Source organism: Malania oleifera, chromosome 10 (genome assembly GCF_029873635.1).
Source record: "Malania oleifera isolate guangnan ecotype guangnan chromosome 10, ASM2987363v1, whole genome shotgun sequence".
Lineage (NCBI taxonomy): Eukaryota > Viridiplantae > Streptophyta > Magnoliopsida > Santalales > Ximeniaceae > Malania > Malania oleifera.
The window spans coordinates 62,269,555-62,290,097 of NC_080426.1; the positions used below are offsets into that span (position 1 = coordinate 62,269,555).

The following is a 20,543-nucleotide window of genomic DNA, read 5'->3' on the forward strand; positions in this document are numbered from 1 at the left end:
GTACTTCAAGCTATTGTGCTCAATCTTGTTCTATATCTACTTCAAAATTCAGTAAATATTTTTATATGTATCTGGATAGTATATATTTTCCTTGCATTTGAAGTACTGAATTCAAATCTTTGATAAAACCTAGTATAAAATTGTATTGAATTATTTTTAAATTCACAATATTCCAAATTCAAGCTCGAAATTGATGGTCCTATATATATATATATATATATATTGTATACGCTGTGAATAATGAGCTTTGTCATATATTTTTTATATAAAAAAAAATATTTTACTCATTTGGAATTTTAGCTAAACCAATAAAAGCCTAAAATCAGACCACACCGTTTTGAACGCGCCCACACTGCATGCATGGTTGACAGTGAAAATAGGTTTACTTACACAGGCAGATGGGTGGACACCAGGTTGTGTCTGAGCTACAATGGCTACTTTGACTAGTTATTATTTTGTTTTGTTTTGTTTTCTTTGTTTACTGATCATAATAATTTATTCCAGTAATTAGCAAATTCTGCTCTTTGAAGCTAGGGGATGACTGTCCTACCTTCTTTGGGTGCTTCAACGCCCAAATTTATCCTCAATTTTGTTTTTAACTGCAAGTATTATTAGTTGGATAAGATTTACTAGTTAACACCAAAAACAATAAAAATAAAATAAAAAATGCCCAAACTTGCCTGTTGCATTTTATAGAAAAAATTTAAGAGAAAAGGAAAACTTACAGCATTAACTCAATAAAAACAAAAAATCTACTTTGCTTCATTATTCACATGAATATTGAATTAGAGAATCAAAATCAGCTGCCTTTCCATTCAGCTTCATCTTAGTTGAAATTTCATCTAATACTGCATATATGTCGTTGGACCTTGGATGAGATCTATCCTCCACAATGAACTCGTGGATTTCTCCTCTATCTTCAATGAAACTATATCCTGCTGCCTTGATAATTTGACTTCCATTCATCAGCTTCCTAAGCTTTGCAACTCCATCCCATTGCCCTGCCGATGCATATATGTTAGAAAGAATTACGTAGTTTCCTGGATTCCATGGCTCAAGCTCAAAGAGGGATTTGGCTGCTATTTCGGCCAGCTCCACACGACCATAGAAACTGCAAGCCCCCAAAAGAGCCCCCCAAACTACAGAATCTGGTTTCATTGGCATATTCTGAATGAGAGCATAAGCATCGCTCAATTCTCCTGCACGGCCTAAGAGATCAACCATGCATCCATAATGTTCTAATTTGGGAGTGACGCAGAAGTTTCTCTCCATTGATTCAAAAAGCTCCCGACCTTTAGTCACCAAGCCTCCATGAATGCATGCCAAGAGAACTCCCACGAATGTGACATCATCTAGTGCAGTTCCTTCTCTCTGATAGTACCACCAACAAATACAAACATGTTATTGGGAAACTAGTAAATTCAATTTACAGTAATTACCAACACGGGGAAATGAAATGAAGCAAAGAGACTGCTTACTAGCATTTCATGGAAAAGGTCAAGGGCTTCCTTGCATCTTCCATGGACAGCCAAGCCCATAATCATTGAATTCCAGGTGCACAAATTTCTCTTGCTGCCAATCTCATCAAATACCCGCCTTGCAGTATCAATTCTACCACACCTTGCATACATTTCCAATAATGCATTACTTACAAACATGTTGTTCAAGTACCCCCTTTCCCTTGCATATGCTTCAATTTTCTGCCCAATCTCCAATGCCCCAAGGTTTGCGCATGCTGGAAGAACACTAGCTATGGTAACTTCATTTGGGGACACATCTTTCTCCTTCTCCATCCTCAGAAACATCTCTAATGCATTTACATATTGCCCGCTCTGCGAATATCCAGATATCACAGCTGTCCATGAAATCACATTCCTCGAAGGCATCATCCTAAACAATTCTAATGCTTCCTTTAGGTTGCCAGACCTTGCATAACCAGCAATAATCGAATTCCAGGTTGGTACATCCTTAACCGTCACTTCCTCAAACAGCTGACGCGCTGAAGCTAACAAACCCAGTTTAGCATACATGTCAATTAAAGCAGTTGAGGCAAACGCATCGAATTTGAAACCTGATTTAACAAAACAGGCATGGAGCATTCGGCCTTGGGGAGGAACGGAAAGGGAAGCACAAGCGGCGAAGAGGAAGGTAAAGGTGTGTTGGTTGGGAGAGCAGCCTTGAAGGCACATGTGGGTGTATAGAAAGATGCAATGATGATGAGGACCGTGAAATGAATACGCTTGAATGAGCTTATTGTAGAGGAAGACACTTGGTCTGGGAATAAGGTCGAACAGGGTGTGGGCATAAGTGATGTTTGGTATTTGTAGGAGATCGACGATGAGGACTTTGGTGTGGTCTATGCCATTTCTGAGAGTGTAGGCATGGATTTGCTTCAGTCGGTTCATAAGAGCTCTACTCTGTGCATCGCCTTACTACTGCTGATATTGAATATTGCAGAATATAGAAACAAGTTTCATAGACCCTGGTTTGGGATTTTTATTTTTATTTTTTTAAAAATGGTTTATATACAGGGAGCATTCCAAACGTAAACCATGTCAATCCCAAGCTTCGGCCTCATTTAACGTTGCGAGGAGCTTCTTTATTCGAGAATGGGAATGCAGAGTTCATCACTTCTTCGGCGAAGACAACTAATGTGCCGACTGGCCGGCGAATACGAGTGCAAAGCAAGCTTACCATTTTTGTTACATTCCTCTTAGATTGCTTCATTTTGGTGCCAACTGCGGAGCCGAGAGAGAGAAAAATTAAATGTAATTGGATATAGAGTGAGATAGAATTACAATGTAATAAACAATTATATGAACGAATACGAAAAATAGAAACAAATTATGAAAAAAAAGTATATGAATTCTCTTTCGGGAAAAAAAGACAAAGTACCTCGTATATCTAACAAATGGATCATGATACACTCAAAATTAATATACCAAATAATGAAGGGAAACGGTTACGGAACCAGCATTAACACCTATCCGTAATGAAGTCTTCCTTTTGCTATTGCCTTTTCCCTTCTTCTTCTTGGTTATCATCTGCTCAAAATCAGTCTAATCCATGTCTGTAAAAGAAAGACATATTAAAAGCATATACACACATATTATAAAGCGGTAAATTCAGACTATGAAGACTAAATTTGTAGCACACGAGATTTTGCACCTTGAGCAGCTCAGTACAAAGGACGATTCCTTGACGAGCTCCGAGACAAAACTCTTCAATGATGGCTTGCTCCATATTGGATGAGCAAGTGACGTTGTTGGGCTGCAAAGGCTGTAGAATTAGATGCAGGGCAAAATGAACAGAGAAAACAAAAGGAAGGATAGGATAGGAGATATCACCATCAAGAGGGGTTAACCAGGTGTGAGGCCTATGAAAGTTCAACTTCCCAAACGCGAAAAAGAACCTAGACTTCCATTGATGTATGGAGGAAGCTCTAGGGGTGAAGAGCTTAAATTCTAGGAGGCAGTTAAAATAAAACACCTCCTTTTCAACAAAATGCTTTCTCATTGGGTGATAAGATCGAAATAGCTTGACCATAGGTTGGTGGCCCCTGCGGATGAGAAGAGTTGCAAAGCACATCAGAGTAAGGTATGAAATTAGGGGCCAGCTGACTAGGCGATAAATTGTAAAATCGCAGAACATTAGAAATGAAAGGATGGAAGGGCAACCTAAGCCTAGTCTCAAAGTGGTTAGCATACAAGCAGACTTGTCTGGACTTGGTTGGAGGGCTGATTCTGAGCCGCTAGGAACCTTGAGTCGAATGGTACTTGGAATAAAGTATAGGCTGCGTAAGCTTAATAGATCGTCCGAAGAAATTACAGACACGAATCTAAACATTATGCTAGTACCTTCTCCGGTCCATATACTCATACCACATGTGTCTTGTGTAAAAAGAAGGGGCACATAAAATTTGATTGCCCGTTTAAAAGAAAAGGTGTGAAACCCAAACGAATATGGAAAGTCAAAGAATCACCGACTCCTAACCTATCGAGAATCAAAGACAGAAAAAATGATATGAGTTGTTAAGAAAGTAAACCCCTTGAAATTCAAAGAAAAATTTACTCAAATAGAAATTACATGATCACACAATTATTCCTTAGCATTTAGGATTAGCTATAGGGGTTAGTGATGACTATAGGCTTGGGAAGTGGTTTGGGGTTCAAATGTCAAATCTTAGTATATGCACTCACTACTACTACTATACTAAGAACCATAGAGAAGCAAGCCAATACAAAAAATTTAAGTGTTTTATCCAATCTGAATTTAATTCATATATATCATAATAATGGGGTAAAACATAAAAATATGTCGGCTATAGCTAGTTAAAGTAAACTCCACTTCCCAATGGACAAAGCATATCTGCTAGGTAATTAATTCTAAATGTTTAACTAACGCTTAAATATAAATATTTTGAGTTAAGCACAATTTGTCCATTGCACAAAATTGAGTTTTAGGGAATTTATCATGTTCTATATATCATATCCCTAAACTCATTTTTCTTCTCCTAAAAGCCCGCTAAAAATTTTAGCCATCTCTCTAGACTTAAGCACTGATTATCATAAATTCCTATTCTCCTGGTGCTTATTTAAAGACATTCTTCTTGTAATCAATAATAGAGGCATCCCCTAAGGGATTCATGTTTCATAGTTAAATCAAAATTTCCTTTTGAGTCTAAAAATATGAATCATCTGATCTTGGTTCACTCATTTCCCCCTATAGGAACTCTTTACCACTACACGATGGTATATAGTAAAATTTCATTCATTCACTGCTCTGTATCCTGCTACATATAATGATCATATCATAAGGATACTTTCCGATAGTGGCAAACTAGTATTGACCTATATGATATAATCAGGTTTGAAAGCAGGTCCTTATGGAAAATGTTCTACTTTTAAATGAAATGTTGCCCAATTTTTTTCTAAAAGCCGCATATATTTTTTTTTTGAAAAAATTGAACACTATGGACTTACATGCTTTATCATTTTGTTTTTGAGTCCAAAGGTTTGTTTGCGCTCCTAGAATATCACAATTATTGGCTTCATGATTATATTTAGTGTGGACTGTTCTAGTGTCGTCTGAACACCTTGCAGGACTTGATGTCAAAAACTTTGTTGCTTGTGGGTTCTAAATCTTCCATCTAAACTAGCCTTCTAATTGAAAGGGGGATGTAACTCTTGAGTTTGTTTGCACTAATGTACAATGAGTCGACATTTTCACTAAACCACTTCAAGAGGATGGTTATATTTAGATTAACGTGAATTAGGTCTAATGCACAGTAGGGATGCCACCTAGAAATATGATTGAGTGCATAAACTGAGGGAGAGCTACTTAACTTGAAATCTACGACTCTGACATGATAAATAATTTTCTCACACCACTTATAAATATAATCCATACTTTATGAGATCACTTTTGTTGTCCATATTGCATTGCATGACTATACTATGTTTTGGATGATGAAAGTAATGCTTATTATATAAATTGCTTTGATTCCTACTGGACTGTTTGAGTTGATTGCTGTAATTATTGTAAACTATTTGTTGAACTCAATCACGTCCTCGATATACATATATATATATATATATATATATATATATATATTTTTGGGAAATGCTCCACTTTCAAACGGCATGCTGCCGAAATTTTTAAAATTTTCCCAAAACTATATCTTGTATTTGAATGACTATTATCCACTGCATGCTTATAAGCTTATATCTAAGGTTACTTTCAAAACTTATATCTTTATACCTTAACCCTTTTGCTTATGCCAAAAGGGGGAGAAGTAGGGAAAAATTGGGTAATTGGGAAAATGCTTGAACTCTACATTTCCTTTATGCATAGTTTCAGGGGAAGCCTTTCTTGGTTGTACCCACTTTTACATAAAATATTTGTCATCATCAAGAGGGGGAGATTGTTGACCTTATGGGTCATATCCCGTTTTGATTATGATAAATACTTTGGTATTTAATGTTTACCGAGTTTGTGTGCAGAATCATATTTGTAAAGTTATATGAAAGCAAGTGGTGACTTGAAGAAAATGAAGACCTAGCATATTTATTTGTTGTAATTTATATTTCATTCAATTTGGGTCTATAATATCTATTTAAGCCATGGTCTGTAATAATTAATGCATTGCATGCATAATATGACAGATAAGCTCAAAGACCATAGATTGACTTTAGGTCCCTAAACATTACATGAAAAGTCTCCTATAACTTAAAAGTTATAATTATGTGAACATAGGTGACTTCAAATGAAAATCAGGACTTAAATGCACACTTTTAAGTGTGTTCGGTCGACAGAACCCGAACCTACATAGAAGCTTCGGTCGACTGAAACTAACAGAGTCAACTTGTTGACTATTCAGTTGACCATTTTGAAATGAACTTGCACTGCACGATCGACCGAATTGACACGTGGGTGATTCCTAACAATTTGATCGACTGAACCTCACAATTTGGTTAACCGAACACGCCTTGGTTGACCGAACCTTAGAGGGTTCAAAATCACCTTAAGACGGTCGACCAAAACTTCAGTTCAAAAATGTCACGGTCGACCGAACTTAGTGATATGGTCGACCGAACCTAAAATATGGTCGACCGAAAACTCTCGGGTTGCCCAATTTTTACCAAGGTAAAACAAGGTTTATTTTTTATTAACCGTAAACTTTTCAAAAATACTATATGAGTCCCGAACGATTATATTTTTTGGAGTGTCTATATATACTCCCTCATTTTGTTTGATTAGCAAACATCATTAGCAATATATTTTTTGAATTTTCAAATACCCATTTTTCACATACAAACTCATTACTTCCATTCTTACTCATCCTCCTTGTTGAAAATTATTTAGTAAGAGTGTTTTAGAGATCATACTATAAGCTTACACTCTCATTGTTTGTATTTGATTGAGATTGATTTTATTGAGAATAAGCTTTGAGTTTTCCCTTGTGATTTCATTCATAAGTCATCTTCGAGAAAACTCTCTAAAGCTTGTGAGTCTCGCATTTTTGTTGCAAAACGCAAAAGCTCGTACTGTGTTTGTTTGTGAAATATTTTTTACAAACTAATTTCAATATCTCTTGTGCTTGATTTTTAAGAAAAACATTTTTGAGATATTTGCTTATGTGTTTAAGATTTTTGATACTGCACCTTGTGTTTGATATTGTTATCTTGATTCAAAGATCCTAACACATATACTCTCACATTCTGATTGCTATACTTGAATTATGTTGAGAGTAGTTATTTAATCTACATTGAGCTTATCATATCCTATAATCTTGTAGTGTATTGATTATATTGGTACAAATCTGCTTGTTGGAGAAGCACTCATTTTGTACACACTTTGTATTTTGAATTGGTTGTATTTCAGGCGTGGCCTGAGGGGGCGTTAATCCAGCCCAGAAGGATTGATTGTAAAGATTGAGGTCAACCCTGTTTTAATTTGACCTGGTTGTATTAGGTGCCACTCCACCCGTTAAGTGAGTCGTAGTGGAATCCTTGTACTTGTGAGCTAAGACGGGGACGTAGGCAGTATTGACCAAACCTCGATAACATATCTTGTGTCTACTCTTAAATTCTTGCACTTTAATTTCCTACACATAATTGCTTATATTTAATTTATTTTGAATGTGTGCATGATTTAAATATTGTGAATTATTGGGATTAACTGAGCCTGCTGTACTTGCCTTGATTATCTGCTCAGTCAAATTCTTGTTGGGTAATTAAGATTTGTTCTAGATAGACCCTAGGTTGTGGTATCTTGTTGTTGGATTAGTTATACTTAGGAAGAAAGTTTTAAAATTTCAATTCACCCCCTCTTGGGAATACACAAATTCCAACAACGCGATATTCAAAAAATGGCTCATATAATCAGAAATAACCCAACTGATGAGTACAACTTATGAGGCCTAGGAAACACGTCTAGTTGATGAGCATGGCTCATAAGGCAGCAAAGAGTGAGCACTGCTTACAAGAAATTGCCCAACTAATTGAATCATCCTATATCAAATTTGGCTTGGATTAAGTCGAATAAAGATGAATCTGGCTTGGATAGAGCCAAATACGTATGCATACATCTTAGATTGAGCCAATTGAATCATCCTATATCGAAATTGGCTCAAATTGAGCCAAATAAAAATGAATCTGGCTCGAATTGAGTCGCATAAAAATGAATCCAGCTTGAATTAAGCCGAATAGGGATACAACTAGCTCGGATTTGGCCAAGTAGTGATGAATACGACTCGAATTAAGCCGAGTAGAGGTGAATTTGTCTTGGATTGAGCTGTATAAATATGAATCTAGCTTAGATTGGATAAAATTACACGCACTGAGCCAAAAAAAAAAAGGGAAATTCTACTCGGGTTGAGCCAAACGTTAACGCAATCGGCTCTGATTAAGCCGAACATGCAGGCATACGACTCAAATTAAGTCGTACACAAAAAGGGGGGGGGGGTGCTCAGATAAGCTAGCAAACTTTGAAGCCCTCGAACTTTATAAGTCTGTTTCAAAATTTTGAGACTAGGGTGGGGACAACTCATACACCCAAAATTAATATACCCAATAATGAAGGGAAACAGTTACGGAACCATCATTAACACCTATTTGTAAGTGACATGCTAAAATCAATATGCTTACTCATATAGGGAAACAAATATAAACCCACAATTAAAACCCCTACATAAATGCCTTTAAATTTTTATAACCCCTATAAGCACAATGATACGCTCATCAATGTCGAATTGAAAGAGAGTCAACCTCCACCACTCTAAAATTGAAGGGGATTCTAAGAGGAGGTAAGCATCTCATTCTCATTTACTTGTTTCTATTGTTGTAATTCAAAGCCTCCCACAAGTCTCTAACTTAAGCATTACACCTCAGGTGCTCCAAACCATTCACATTTGGTTCTTTTCAGGTGGTCGCAGTCAAAGGATGATTCACAAAAGTTGTTCGATTTTTTGTAGCAAAAAATCCAAACCGAATTCGACCCATTTAAATTGACTCATAATTGATCTGCATATTAAATGAGTCGAACATGATTTAAATTTTTTTTATTTGCCTTTAAAAAATGAGTTGTTTGGCGAATTTAGGATTTCATACGATAGATATCTGTCTATCTGCTAACAATTAATGTATGACATCAATTCAACTAGCATAAGCTCTATTAGTCAAGACCTAGTCCCACACTCTCAACTCTTGTGCTTGTGTATACACCTTTGGGTTTGCCCCATGCCACATTCAAACTCAAGCCAAAATACTCAATTCTTGTGATTAAAAAAAAAACAAAGAAGCCTCTAAATTCATGTTCTAAACAATAAAAAAAAAACTATAATTTTGTGATTATTTATTAAATTTTAACAATTATCAAATTTTAAAATAACTTCAGTTATTATGTTACAAAATAAATTGTTCATTGGATGGTAAAAATAATTATATTAGGGATGAGAATGATGGATTATTCGGTATCCGCCATGGATTATTTGATCCGAATTACCATAAATCCGTAACTTCAATGAGTTGGATATGAATTGTAATATTTTCATCTGATAATCCGCCTAATTCGTCACCGATTATTTAACTTGGTTTGCTTTTCTAGGTCAACCTTGAGGTTTCAAAAAATTCATTAAACTCCCATAAAATTTCAAAAATATTATAGACATTTCTTGAAGTTTACCAAAAAAACACAAACCTTCATTGAGAAAACTTGTGTTTTTACAAAATACAAAGGGAAGTTTATTTCTTTTTGACAAATCTAGAGGAGGTGTCTAAAATTTTTAAAACTTCAAAGGAGGTTAATATCTTTTGCCTAAAAAAGTTAATGAATTATAAACAGTTTTGTCACTTTTTGTCTGTGAAAATAATTTTATTTTTAGTTTCTTAAATAATTACAAAAATAGTACTTTATTTTCTAATTTTTCAAATTTATATAGAAAAGTTGAAAAACATATTATTATTATTATTATTATTATTATTATTATTATTATTATTATTATTTATTTAAATTTTACATATGAGAGTATGAGATTCACATCTTGAACTTTAGTTTTTCGAATTATGTATAGAATTTCTTCTAAATTTACTCAAATCCTAAACCTCAAAGTCTATAACTCCAAATATTACCTTACATAAAATTTGAAAAATTGGAAAACAAGTTATCCTTTTTATGATTATTAAAATAAAAAATTAGTTTACATACTTTAACAAACTCTTTATTTTTATTTTTTTATATTAATTTTAAGAAAATTAAAAATTTTGTAATTATTTGAAAATTTTAAAAATAGAAAACAAAAAATGCTTTTCAAAATTAAACGGGTTCTTGGTGTTCCTAAAGAATTAGAAACGTGGATTCATAGTCATATAAATTATGGCTAATCCAATGCTTGTCCAACTGTCAATTTCAAAGTACTAATATACCAAATCGACATTAAATATCATTTCTTAGGTTGAGATAGTTCGCCTAACTATCAACCATGAAAGTTGATCTTCAACTTTGATATGGCGATTTGTCTCCAGACTCCATCGAGGAGGTCTTGAGATTGAGTTCCCTTGGCGAGCATCCTCTCTGAGTTTTCAAAAAAGGTGGGGAAGGAGAGTTACTTGATCTCAGATCGGCATTGAAGGCCTTCTGAACTGGAAACGGGAACTGCGAACCCAAGAACGAGGTCTCCTCCTTGATATGCGCAGAGGGCGCCCGAGCTGCGGGAGCATGAGCTAGGCCATTTGCCTCCCAGTGAATGAACATTAAATTGCCGTCGAGTCTCGTTTAGTAGAATCCCAATGTCTGATCATCCTGGAGAATCTCGAGCTGAAAGGGCCGTGAGGCTGATTTATCTCATCGACCGTGTTTTTTGCATCGCCCTCGACGGAAACAGCATTCCGTTATGAGTCGATTTAAGTGACGAATGTTCATTCGTTTTGCTAGGTCTACTTTTTTGTTTTTTGGATTACGCACTGGGTTCGATGCTTGCAAACTTGTTGGACTTTGCTCCCTGATCCTGGAGTAATTTTAAAGTGAATAAGTATGTTTTTTATCTCCTAAATCTTTCCAAAAGAGCCTAGAGAACAAAGGACCAGATGGCGTTTCAGGTGATCCTTGATGAAATAATTTTCAAAATAACAATAATAATTTTCCCAATCAATCACAAAGCATATGAACGTAAAGCATAAATCAATTTCAAGATGGGTACCTCGCACTGAATTCCATTGTTCAGATATGAAGAATTCTCTAATGTATGAAGATAGCTTACTACCATCTTCGTTTCTCTTAATGTGTGACTTGATGGGCAGCCATATTAAATTAATATGAGGGCAAGACCCCTCCTACCATTGTCATGAAGCCTACCCATCACAGGCTCCCTGTGCAAATAAGGCCCACATATTAAAATCTCATGGACTCGTGCTTCAAGCCCATTAACATAATATGGTAATCACTAGCCCTAAGGCTCATTAATTTCATGCTTTCAAAATGTACGACATTTATTTAGTGTGGGTTTTATAAAATAGATTATGTAAGTTCACAAAATTCTAATAATCGCCCACTGGACAACATAGCTAATGTATAAAGAAAACAAAAAATCTTTAAGAGTAAAATACACAAGTGGCCACAACAAAGAATGTCAAATGTGAGCAAGATTTATTTGACATCATGGTTTAGAATGATATCATGCATATCCAACTGTGCAGAAAGTTATATGTGATAGGAATATTAATATTATACAAATTAAAACACACATAACCTTATGACGCACAACATCTCTAACAATTGTGGTGTGAGATGGGATAACTCTCCATTTAGGTTGCAACACAAAAATTTCAAAAGCCAAAACCTGCTACAAATCTAATGGGTAGCTCATCCTTAATGATCATTTCAGACAAAGCTCTCCTGCATGCAACAACACTAAAAACTGTTCGTTCAAGATTAACCCCATGAGGTGCTTCTTTTTTTAGGCTAAAAACCTAAGATTGATTGCCCTTTAACCTTGTTTCCATAAGGATATTTTGGACATTGGGAGGTTAAATTAGACAACAAGTTGCTTGTAGCATGGTTCTTAGACTCACAAAGGCATTCCTTGCCACAATATTTATAAACATCCCTAGGTCTACCATCTTCAAAATGGCCTACCTTATCAAAATGATCCATGCCATAGATCTTTTTCTACTGCTATTGTTACCAGGGGCATGCTTATTAACCTTAGTATTAGAGTCTAAGTACTCCTTTTCCTTAGGGAGTGAGGCAAGTTGTTTACATTTGCTAGATGTGAGATCAATTCAACTAGCTTGCTTCTTCTTTTGATCAACCATCTAAAACACAAGAGAGTGAATAACATGCATCAATTAAACATGGGACAAAAAATTATTGCATACTAATATATAATTATATATCAATATATCACACACCTAATAGTATAATTTCACTATCTCCTTTATCACAATAATTGACTGAATGAAAGAAGCTACAATTTGGGAAAAAAATATTTTTGCAAACTGAAATGTAGGAGAAAATTTGTTGAAAAATTTTCTTATTAAAGGATCTGTTGGCCCTAGAGTGGAGTCTAAGGGGGGGGGGGGGGTAAATAGACTCTTTTGTGTATTTTTGCTTTTCTCTATAAAATATAAAATGTTTGCATGATACAAATGATTATATCACAATATATAAAATATAAATTATGCACAAGACGTAAATTAAAGAGTAAGAAAGAAAAGTTTGACAAACAATTTCATCGTGGTTCAGCCCATTGCCTACATCCATGCCTTGAGACAAACTCAAGGATTCTCAATCCACTATCACGATCTCCTTCATTGGAAAAGAAGCCTTTACACACGGGAACAAATCCCTTCATGCTCACATAGAGCCTTTCAGCAAGGTTACCTTATCCTTACAATTCGATTCACCAAGAACCTTTAAAATCTGGTTCACCAAGAACCTGTTGAACTAGGTTCACCAAGAACCCTTATACAACAAGAGGATGAATATGATTTACAAATACAATGCTCTTTGAATGAGTTGATATTTGATACAATAAAAACCTCAGACAACTTTCTCAAAGTAATGAATCACAACAAGACTAAAGAGCAAGAAAGATATTGAGCACAAGAATGATAGACTAAAATGTAGTGTGCTTGGAAATGATATGTAAATTACTAAATCAATATTTAAGCAAGTCTTTGGCCTTGTATTTATAGGCAAATTGAACTACTAACCGTTTTATAGTCGTTGGCTTTATAAAATAATTTAATACTTTGAAAACTAGTAGTTTATAGTTGTTGGGTTCAGAATTCTGACACAAATTGTCAACGAATTCCCCAAACTGTTGACGGTTTCCCCTCAAACCATCGACGGTTTCGCCCTAATCGTGGACGGTTTCACCCAAATCATGGACGGTTTCATTCAGGCCGAATTCCATTAAACTCTATGCTTGAGACCATTGATGCACGTGGGCCAAACCGTTGACGATTTGCCCTATATCTTCATGAGTTTGATATTTAGGTGCATAAATGAGGTTTTAACCCAAACGAGACCAAGTCTATAAAAGATTATAACACTAAGATTATTTAAAACTTGTCCTTTATGAAAGCATAGTAAGTATAGCATATTCATATAAAAATCTTTGTTTTGTTCTTTGAAAACTCATCAATATAGAACTTATGTTTTGGTGATATCCTAAATACTTTATAAACTAATATGCAAAGCATTTTCTCAACTCTTTGCTCAATGAACTTGCATGAAACAATACCACAAGAGTTACATCAATTCGTACCTTAAACACTCCCTATTAAATTATGACTTTATTGGATGTGCTTGAGTTCTTCCGAGTGAGTGTCCACTTTGATCTTTCCTACTTGGATTTCCACTTGATCTTTGCATTTGATCAAATACCTTCATATCTTTTTCACTTTTACCTGTACTAACTTGATCTGCAAATATAGGTTAATTTAGAACTACAAAATAGGTTGATATCATCAAAATACATCAAATATGATTATGTAACCACTAAGGCTAACAATCTCTCCCTTTTTGATGATGTCGAACCTATTGAGTGTTTACTTGATCTTTGCATTTGAATTTGTACATGTCATAACTTGATAGCAAAGATTAGTTTACTTAGAACCACTAATGGGTTGTTATCATCAAAATACGACAATTTGGATCACATAGCCACTAAAGCTAACAATCTCCCATTTTTTTATGATGACAAACCATTAGTGTTCTTACAAGATATAATTTCAAGCTCCCCCTTAATTTATGCATATTGTTTGAATAAGATGAAATTTTACTCCACCTTACTATATGCATATAAGGCATAATTCATTCAACTCTATATTTCATATTTATTGGATCTATAACATGCAATTATCAGAAAGCTCCCTTAATATAAAACAACAAGCAACAAATTTGAACATTCATTGAACTTTCATCAAGAGACAGTTTAAGCAACAAATCTAAGTTTTCATTTATAGCAATGTAAGAAACACATTACAAATTTTTGTTGGATATATCACAACATTGCTACCAATTATACTGTCTTATCCACATACATAACAACAATATGCTAAAAACAATCTCCCCATTTTTTTATGGCAAACCATTGGTGTTCTTATAGTATATAAATACAAGCTCCCCCTTAATTTATGCATATTGTTTGAATAATATGAAATTTTACTCCCTTTTACTTTATGCATATTAGGCATAATTCATTCAGCTCTATATTTCATATTTATTGGGGCTATAACATGCAATTATCAGAAAGTTCACTTAATATGAACAACAAGAAAAAAATCTGAACATTCACTGAACTTTCATTAAGAGAAAATTTAAGTAACAAATATGGGTTTTCATTTATAACAATGTAAGTAACACATTACAGATTTGTTTTTGGATATATCACTACACCACTACCAATTATACTATCTTATCCACATACATAACAACAATATGCTAATAACAACACCAAAAACACAAAATAGCAAAAATTTCTCCCCCTTTGATCATCATAAAAAAGAGAGAGACTAATTATCGAACTTAAACAGATCAAGTAACCTAGTGAGACTATATTCTATGCCGTCAAAGTGATGTTCTAGAGAACTGAAACGTGAATTGATCCTATGTTCCAATGAATCAATGTGTGCATCGATCCTATCAAAGCGCTGCCTAATACATGCATTAGATGGTCCACTAGCCTTAAGTGCACCCATATCTTTATCAGGGATACCAGCCTATCCTACACTTGTGTCTTCCTCTTCCATGGCTTCTTCTACTTTGTCAATTGGAGCCATTGTTGGTTGGTCCTGCTTCAGCTAGATCAATGATCTTTCATCTTGGACAAAATGCATCCAGCGCAGGGCGATCTCGGAATATTCATCATCATATTTTAGGCATATAGGAAGTCCGGAGTTTCTTAGGATTGCTAGGTTATTACTAGCGGTTTGTAGAGGGATTCTCAACATTATCAAGGCTTTTGACACGACTAACAAAAAAGAATGCCATGTTTGAATGAGATGATAGTTGTGAGTAAAGCTTCCAGGAAATGAAGTAGAGGCTCGTCACAGCACCAGTATTGACTATTCCATCAGGAGGTGATGGTTATGTGATCTACTGTGACGCGTATTTGATAGGGCTCAGATGTGCATTGATGCAGCAGGGCAGAGTAGCAGCGTATGCCTCTGGACAATTGAAAGAATATGAATTATCCCACTCATGATCTAGAATTGGCTGTAGTGGTTCATGCACTAAAGATTTGGAGGCATTCTCTGTACGGAGAAAGATGTGAAATATTTTCAGATTATAAGAGTTTAAAGTACTTCTTCACGCATAAGGAGTTGAACATGTGCAGAGAAGATGATCAGAGCTTATCAAGGATTATGACTATACTATCAGCTACCATCCAGGTAAAGTTAATGTGGTGGCGGATGCTTTAAGCCAAAAATTAGAGGAAACAACATAGTTAGCAGTAGTAATTCAGCACTCGATCCAGATGGACTTGGAGAGGCTTGGCGTGGAGTTAGCAAAGAGTGATCACTAGGAATTTATTGCCAACCTGGTGGTGCAGCCTACTATTCAAGAAAGGATTAAAGCAGCCTAGAAGAATGATGCAGAGTTGACAGAGTTGATAGAGAAGGTGCAGGACAGACAGGGAGAGGAGTTCAGTATTTACGATGATGGAGCTCTGAGGTTCCGTACTGGGTTGTGTGTGCCTGTAGATGTGGATATCAGAAGGACAATCCTTGAGGAGGCTCACAGATCCTTATACACGGTTCATTTGGGCAGCACTAAAATGTACAGGGATATGCGAGAGTATTTTTGGTGAGGCGGAATGAAGAGAGAGATTGCCGAGTTTGTGTAACAGTGCTTAACATGCCAGTAGGTAAAAGTTGAGCACCAGAAGCTAGTGGGCCAGTTACAACCACTTTACATCCCAGAGTGAAAATGGGATCACATTTTTATGAACTTTATGATGGGTTTACCGCCAATACGACAGGGGAAGAATGCTATTTGGGTGGTCATAGATCGATTGATGAAGACCCTCACTTTATTCCTACTAAAATAAACTACTTCATGGAAGACTGACAGAAATATATATTCAAGAGATAGTACGATCACATGGTGTGTCAGTGTCTATACTATTAGACCGAGACCCATGTTTCACGTCATGATTTTGGAGGAGTCTGCAGGAGGCTCTTGGGTCTCAGTTGCATTCAACACGACATTTCATCCTTAGATGGATGGGCAGAGAGAAAGAGGATGATTCAGATATTAGAGGATATGTTACAGGCATGTGTGCTGAATTTTGGGGGTAGTTGGACTCAGTATCTGCCGCTGGTAGAGTTTGCATACAATAACAACTATCAAACTAGCATTGGCATGGTACCTTACGAGGGGCTATATGGTAGGATATATCATTCTCCTCTATACTAGGATGAGGTAGGTGAGAGGCGAGTTTTGGGACAAGAAATAGTGCAGTAGGCATATGATAAAGTCTGGCTTATTAAAGAAAGAATCAGTACAGCTCAGAGTCGGTAGTAAAGCTATGCAGATAATCACTACTGAAAATTGGAATTTCGAGGTAGGAGATCATGTATTTCTGAAAATAGCGCCATTGAAAGGTACGATAAGGTTTGGGAGGAATGGTAAGCTAAGCCCTAAGTTTATTGGCCCTTTCGAAATACTTGAAAGAGTGGGGTCAGTTGCCTATTGGTTAGCTTTACCACTAGTTTTATCCAGAATGCATGACATGTTTCATATTTCTATGCTGAAGAAATACATCCCAGATCCCTCCCACGTGGTCTGTTATGCAGGGATAGAACTCAAAGAATCATTGGTTTATGAGGAAATACCAGTGTAGATCTTAGATAGAAAAGAACAGGAATTGCGTAATAAGAAAATTTCATTAGTAAAAGTCCTGTGGAGGAATCATGCGGTGGATGAAGTTTCATGGGAGCTTGAGGAAGAAATACATCAGAAGTACCCACATTTGTTAAGTGGGGACTAGTAGTAGAGGCAGAATTTTATGCTAAGTAGATAAAGTTTGATTTATTTTATGCTAAGCAGGACAATGTATGTATAAGTGATATTGAAGGTTATAGGATAGGTAGTGTTTTGGTTTTGGGAAAATTTTTCTTTTATGTATATGTAATCTCCCAGAACCCTGATGTAACCATGGTATTATTCTGCCACAAGTGAGGGTAAGCAATAAAATAAGTAGCCAATTTTTCCTCAAAGGATGGTGTTTAATACGAATAGTAAATTTCGAGGACGAAATTTTACAAGGAGGGAAGAATGTAGAGACCCGAAGAATTATAATAATTAAATAATAAAAGAAAGGAGAGAAAATAAAATTATTTTTTTTAAAAAGGATTTCAGTAGGGTCTTGTCGACGAGTGCAGAGTGCTCGTCGATGAATCGGCCTTTTAGGCTCGTTGATGTGGATGCATGTCTCGTCAACGAGAATTTACCAAGAGGGTTATTTTCAGGGTCTAAAATTCATCGACGAGGTGTAAGTGTTCATCGACGAACTCTCTTCATGGAAAGGTTGATGAGGTGACGTGTCTCGTCGATGAATCTGCATTTTTTAAATATACCAACTTTAGATTTTTTGTGAGAAAATTTTCAAGAAACTCTCTCTCTCTCTCTTCTACGTCTCTCTCACATTCTTTCTAAGTTTCTGGCTTCGTCCTTCGCCGGTTCGACGATTGGAAGCTGCTACGCTAGTCCTGGGAAGATTCTCTTCAAATTTGCTGGAGTAGTTTGTTGGTTAGGCCAACTTGGGCACCGTCCCAAAATCTGGGTATGTTAGTTATTTTAGGCTTTATAAGTTATTTGGTGTTTTGGACTAAGGAAAAATGCTTTAGATAGTATTATACTGAAGTTTGGTTGGGGAAAAATGCAATTTTAGGGTGTTGAGCTAGAGAACAAATGGGTGTAAGTTTGGAGTATTTTGTGAGCTTCTCAGTAAGTCTGGTAAGGGGATAAATTAAGTCATTGTTTTGCATGAAATTACTATGAATTTAACAACATTTATTTTCAGGACACTATGTATGATTTAGAATTATGTTTGGGAGTACTGTTGTTGAACAGGGAAATTATTTTAATACGTTTTATATGGAAATATGATTTCAGAATTAATTATGAGTTTATAAGGTTATGTACATTTGTGTGGCATGAGTACAATATTTTCATGAAAATTTTTCTATGTTGAAATATTATGAGTTTTCCTAGATAAGTATGTTATGATAGTTTCTAGGAAAATCCTAAAACAGTATGGGAACTATATTTTACGAATATGTTAAATAATGCAAGAATTATGTTTATTACGTTATGAATTATGCCAACGTAAATGCCATAATTTATGTTATGAATTATGCCGGTGTAAATGTCGTGATTTACATTATAAATTATGTTGATGTAAATGTCGTGATTTTTATGTTATGAATTATGCCGGCGTTGATGCCGTGATTAAGTATGATATGTAAGAAATTATGGAATATGTTTGTGTAAGATATTACTCTGAAATAAGATACAGTTATGTTTTAATATGGAATGTATTATATGTTATAAGAACTAGGATAGCTTAGTTCAGTTTTATGAAGCACGGTACCGTAGCTATATGTTTATGATTATGAATATGTTAGTGCTACCACACATCTTATGTAGAGTGTGGGAGATGGAAGTCAATATGGCTTTATGGGAGTGTTGTAGTTCCCTTGGTAGACCGAAACAGGTAGAATAGGCCCATCGTACTTATAGACTTATGTTCGACTTAGCATGATCGGCCAACCATTGCTAGGTTCTACCTTCGGGCCACACAACCATGTCATGTGGGGGGGTAAGACATGACGATAGCTAGCTAACTATCTATCATGGGTAATAAGTTAAGTATGATATTATTATATAAGATGATTTCTCAATACATAAATTTAGTATGATACGCTATGTTATGATAAACCATGTTTTATGCAATGTGATGCAACGGTTATACCAGTTATGAATTATATATTGTTTATATGTATACCACAAAAAATACTCATGTTGCCACACATTGATATTAATTTGTCTCTTTTACTGAGAGGTGTCTCACCCCATCATTACAAACATTTCAGGAAATCCAGGTAGGAGAGCGGATAGAGTCCCATAGCAGTAAAAGTGGATTGAGCTACCTTATCTGTAGTGTAAGTGGATGAGCTAGGGTTAGATGGATTTTTGGTTTGGGACCCTAGGAGTATTTCTTTTGGTCTTTTTGTGGATGATTGTATGTGTATGTAAATGATAGATTTAGTAGAACTCTGGTATGGTTTCTAGTGTTTATGGCATGTATGTAATTTTATGTTTCCCGCTGCTTAGGTATTAGGGTTGTATGACAGGTATGGGTACTAAGGAAATACCTGTCATACAACCCTAATACTTAAGCAGTGGGAAACATAAAATTACATACATGCCATAAACACTAGAAACCAAATCAGAGTTCTACTAAATCTGTTATTTACATACACATACAATCATCCACAAAAAGACCAAAAGAAATACTCCTAGTGTCCCAACCAAGGTTGATCACGACTATGATAGTTTAGTAGGTTTATTAATGAGTTATTGTGTGTAAAATGAAAGAAAAAAATAATATGGAAAAATAGGCAAATCGTTATAGTTTGGTATCAGAGCCTAGGTTGCCAGGTTCTGTAGACTATAGAGTGCAGCAAAAACAATACCAGAGTATAGGAAAAAGGATTAGAGGTTTTATTATGCAATTTACGGGCTGAACTTCCATGGTGGTTTCTGTGTCTTTCCCGTGGTGACGATTTTAGGAAAGGCATAGTAAACTATTGCCGGGTTGTGTTTCTGAAATGTAGAATTGAATCTTGAATTAAGATAGGGATGTCAAGATAGTAGGGATACTAAGTGTTTTGGTTAGGTATGTAAGTTATAAGGATGGGGTCCCTAAGCTATGTTTATTGTAATTTCATGATGGACCTGGGTAGTGGTAGTGCTTATGCCAGTGGTAGTGAGGGTGTAGGGCCATCAAGGGCAGGCGAAGCTAATTCAGA

General features: G+C 35.5%; 1 protein-coding gene across 2 annotated transcripts; it reads right to left on the reverse strand.

The window, feature by feature from the left end:
* Positions 1-667: 667 nt before the first annotated feature.
* LOC131166901 (pentatricopeptide repeat-containing protein At5g08510) lies at positions 668-3,276 on the reverse strand. 2 transcript variants are annotated; one of them, XM_058125527.1, is made up of 4 exons: positions 3,169-3,276; positions 2,896-3,070; positions 1,479-2,738; positions 668-1,371 (listed from the first exon to the last, which is right to left on the reverse strand). In XM_058125527.1, the coding sequence occupies exons 3-4, from the start codon at positions 2,403-2,405 to the stop codon at positions 766-768; spliced, it is 1,533 nt and encodes a 510-aa protein (XP_057981510.1). In that variant the 5' UTR covers positions 2,406-2,738; positions 2,896-3,070; positions 3,169-3,276; the 3' UTR covers positions 668-765. The 2 variants fall into 2 exon arrangements, with proteins under 2 accessions (XP_057981510.1, XP_057981511.1); XM_058125528.1 differs by lacking the exon at positions 3,169-3,276 and having other exon boundaries at positions 1,479-2,925.
* Positions 3,277-20,543: the final 17,267 nt, after the last annotated feature.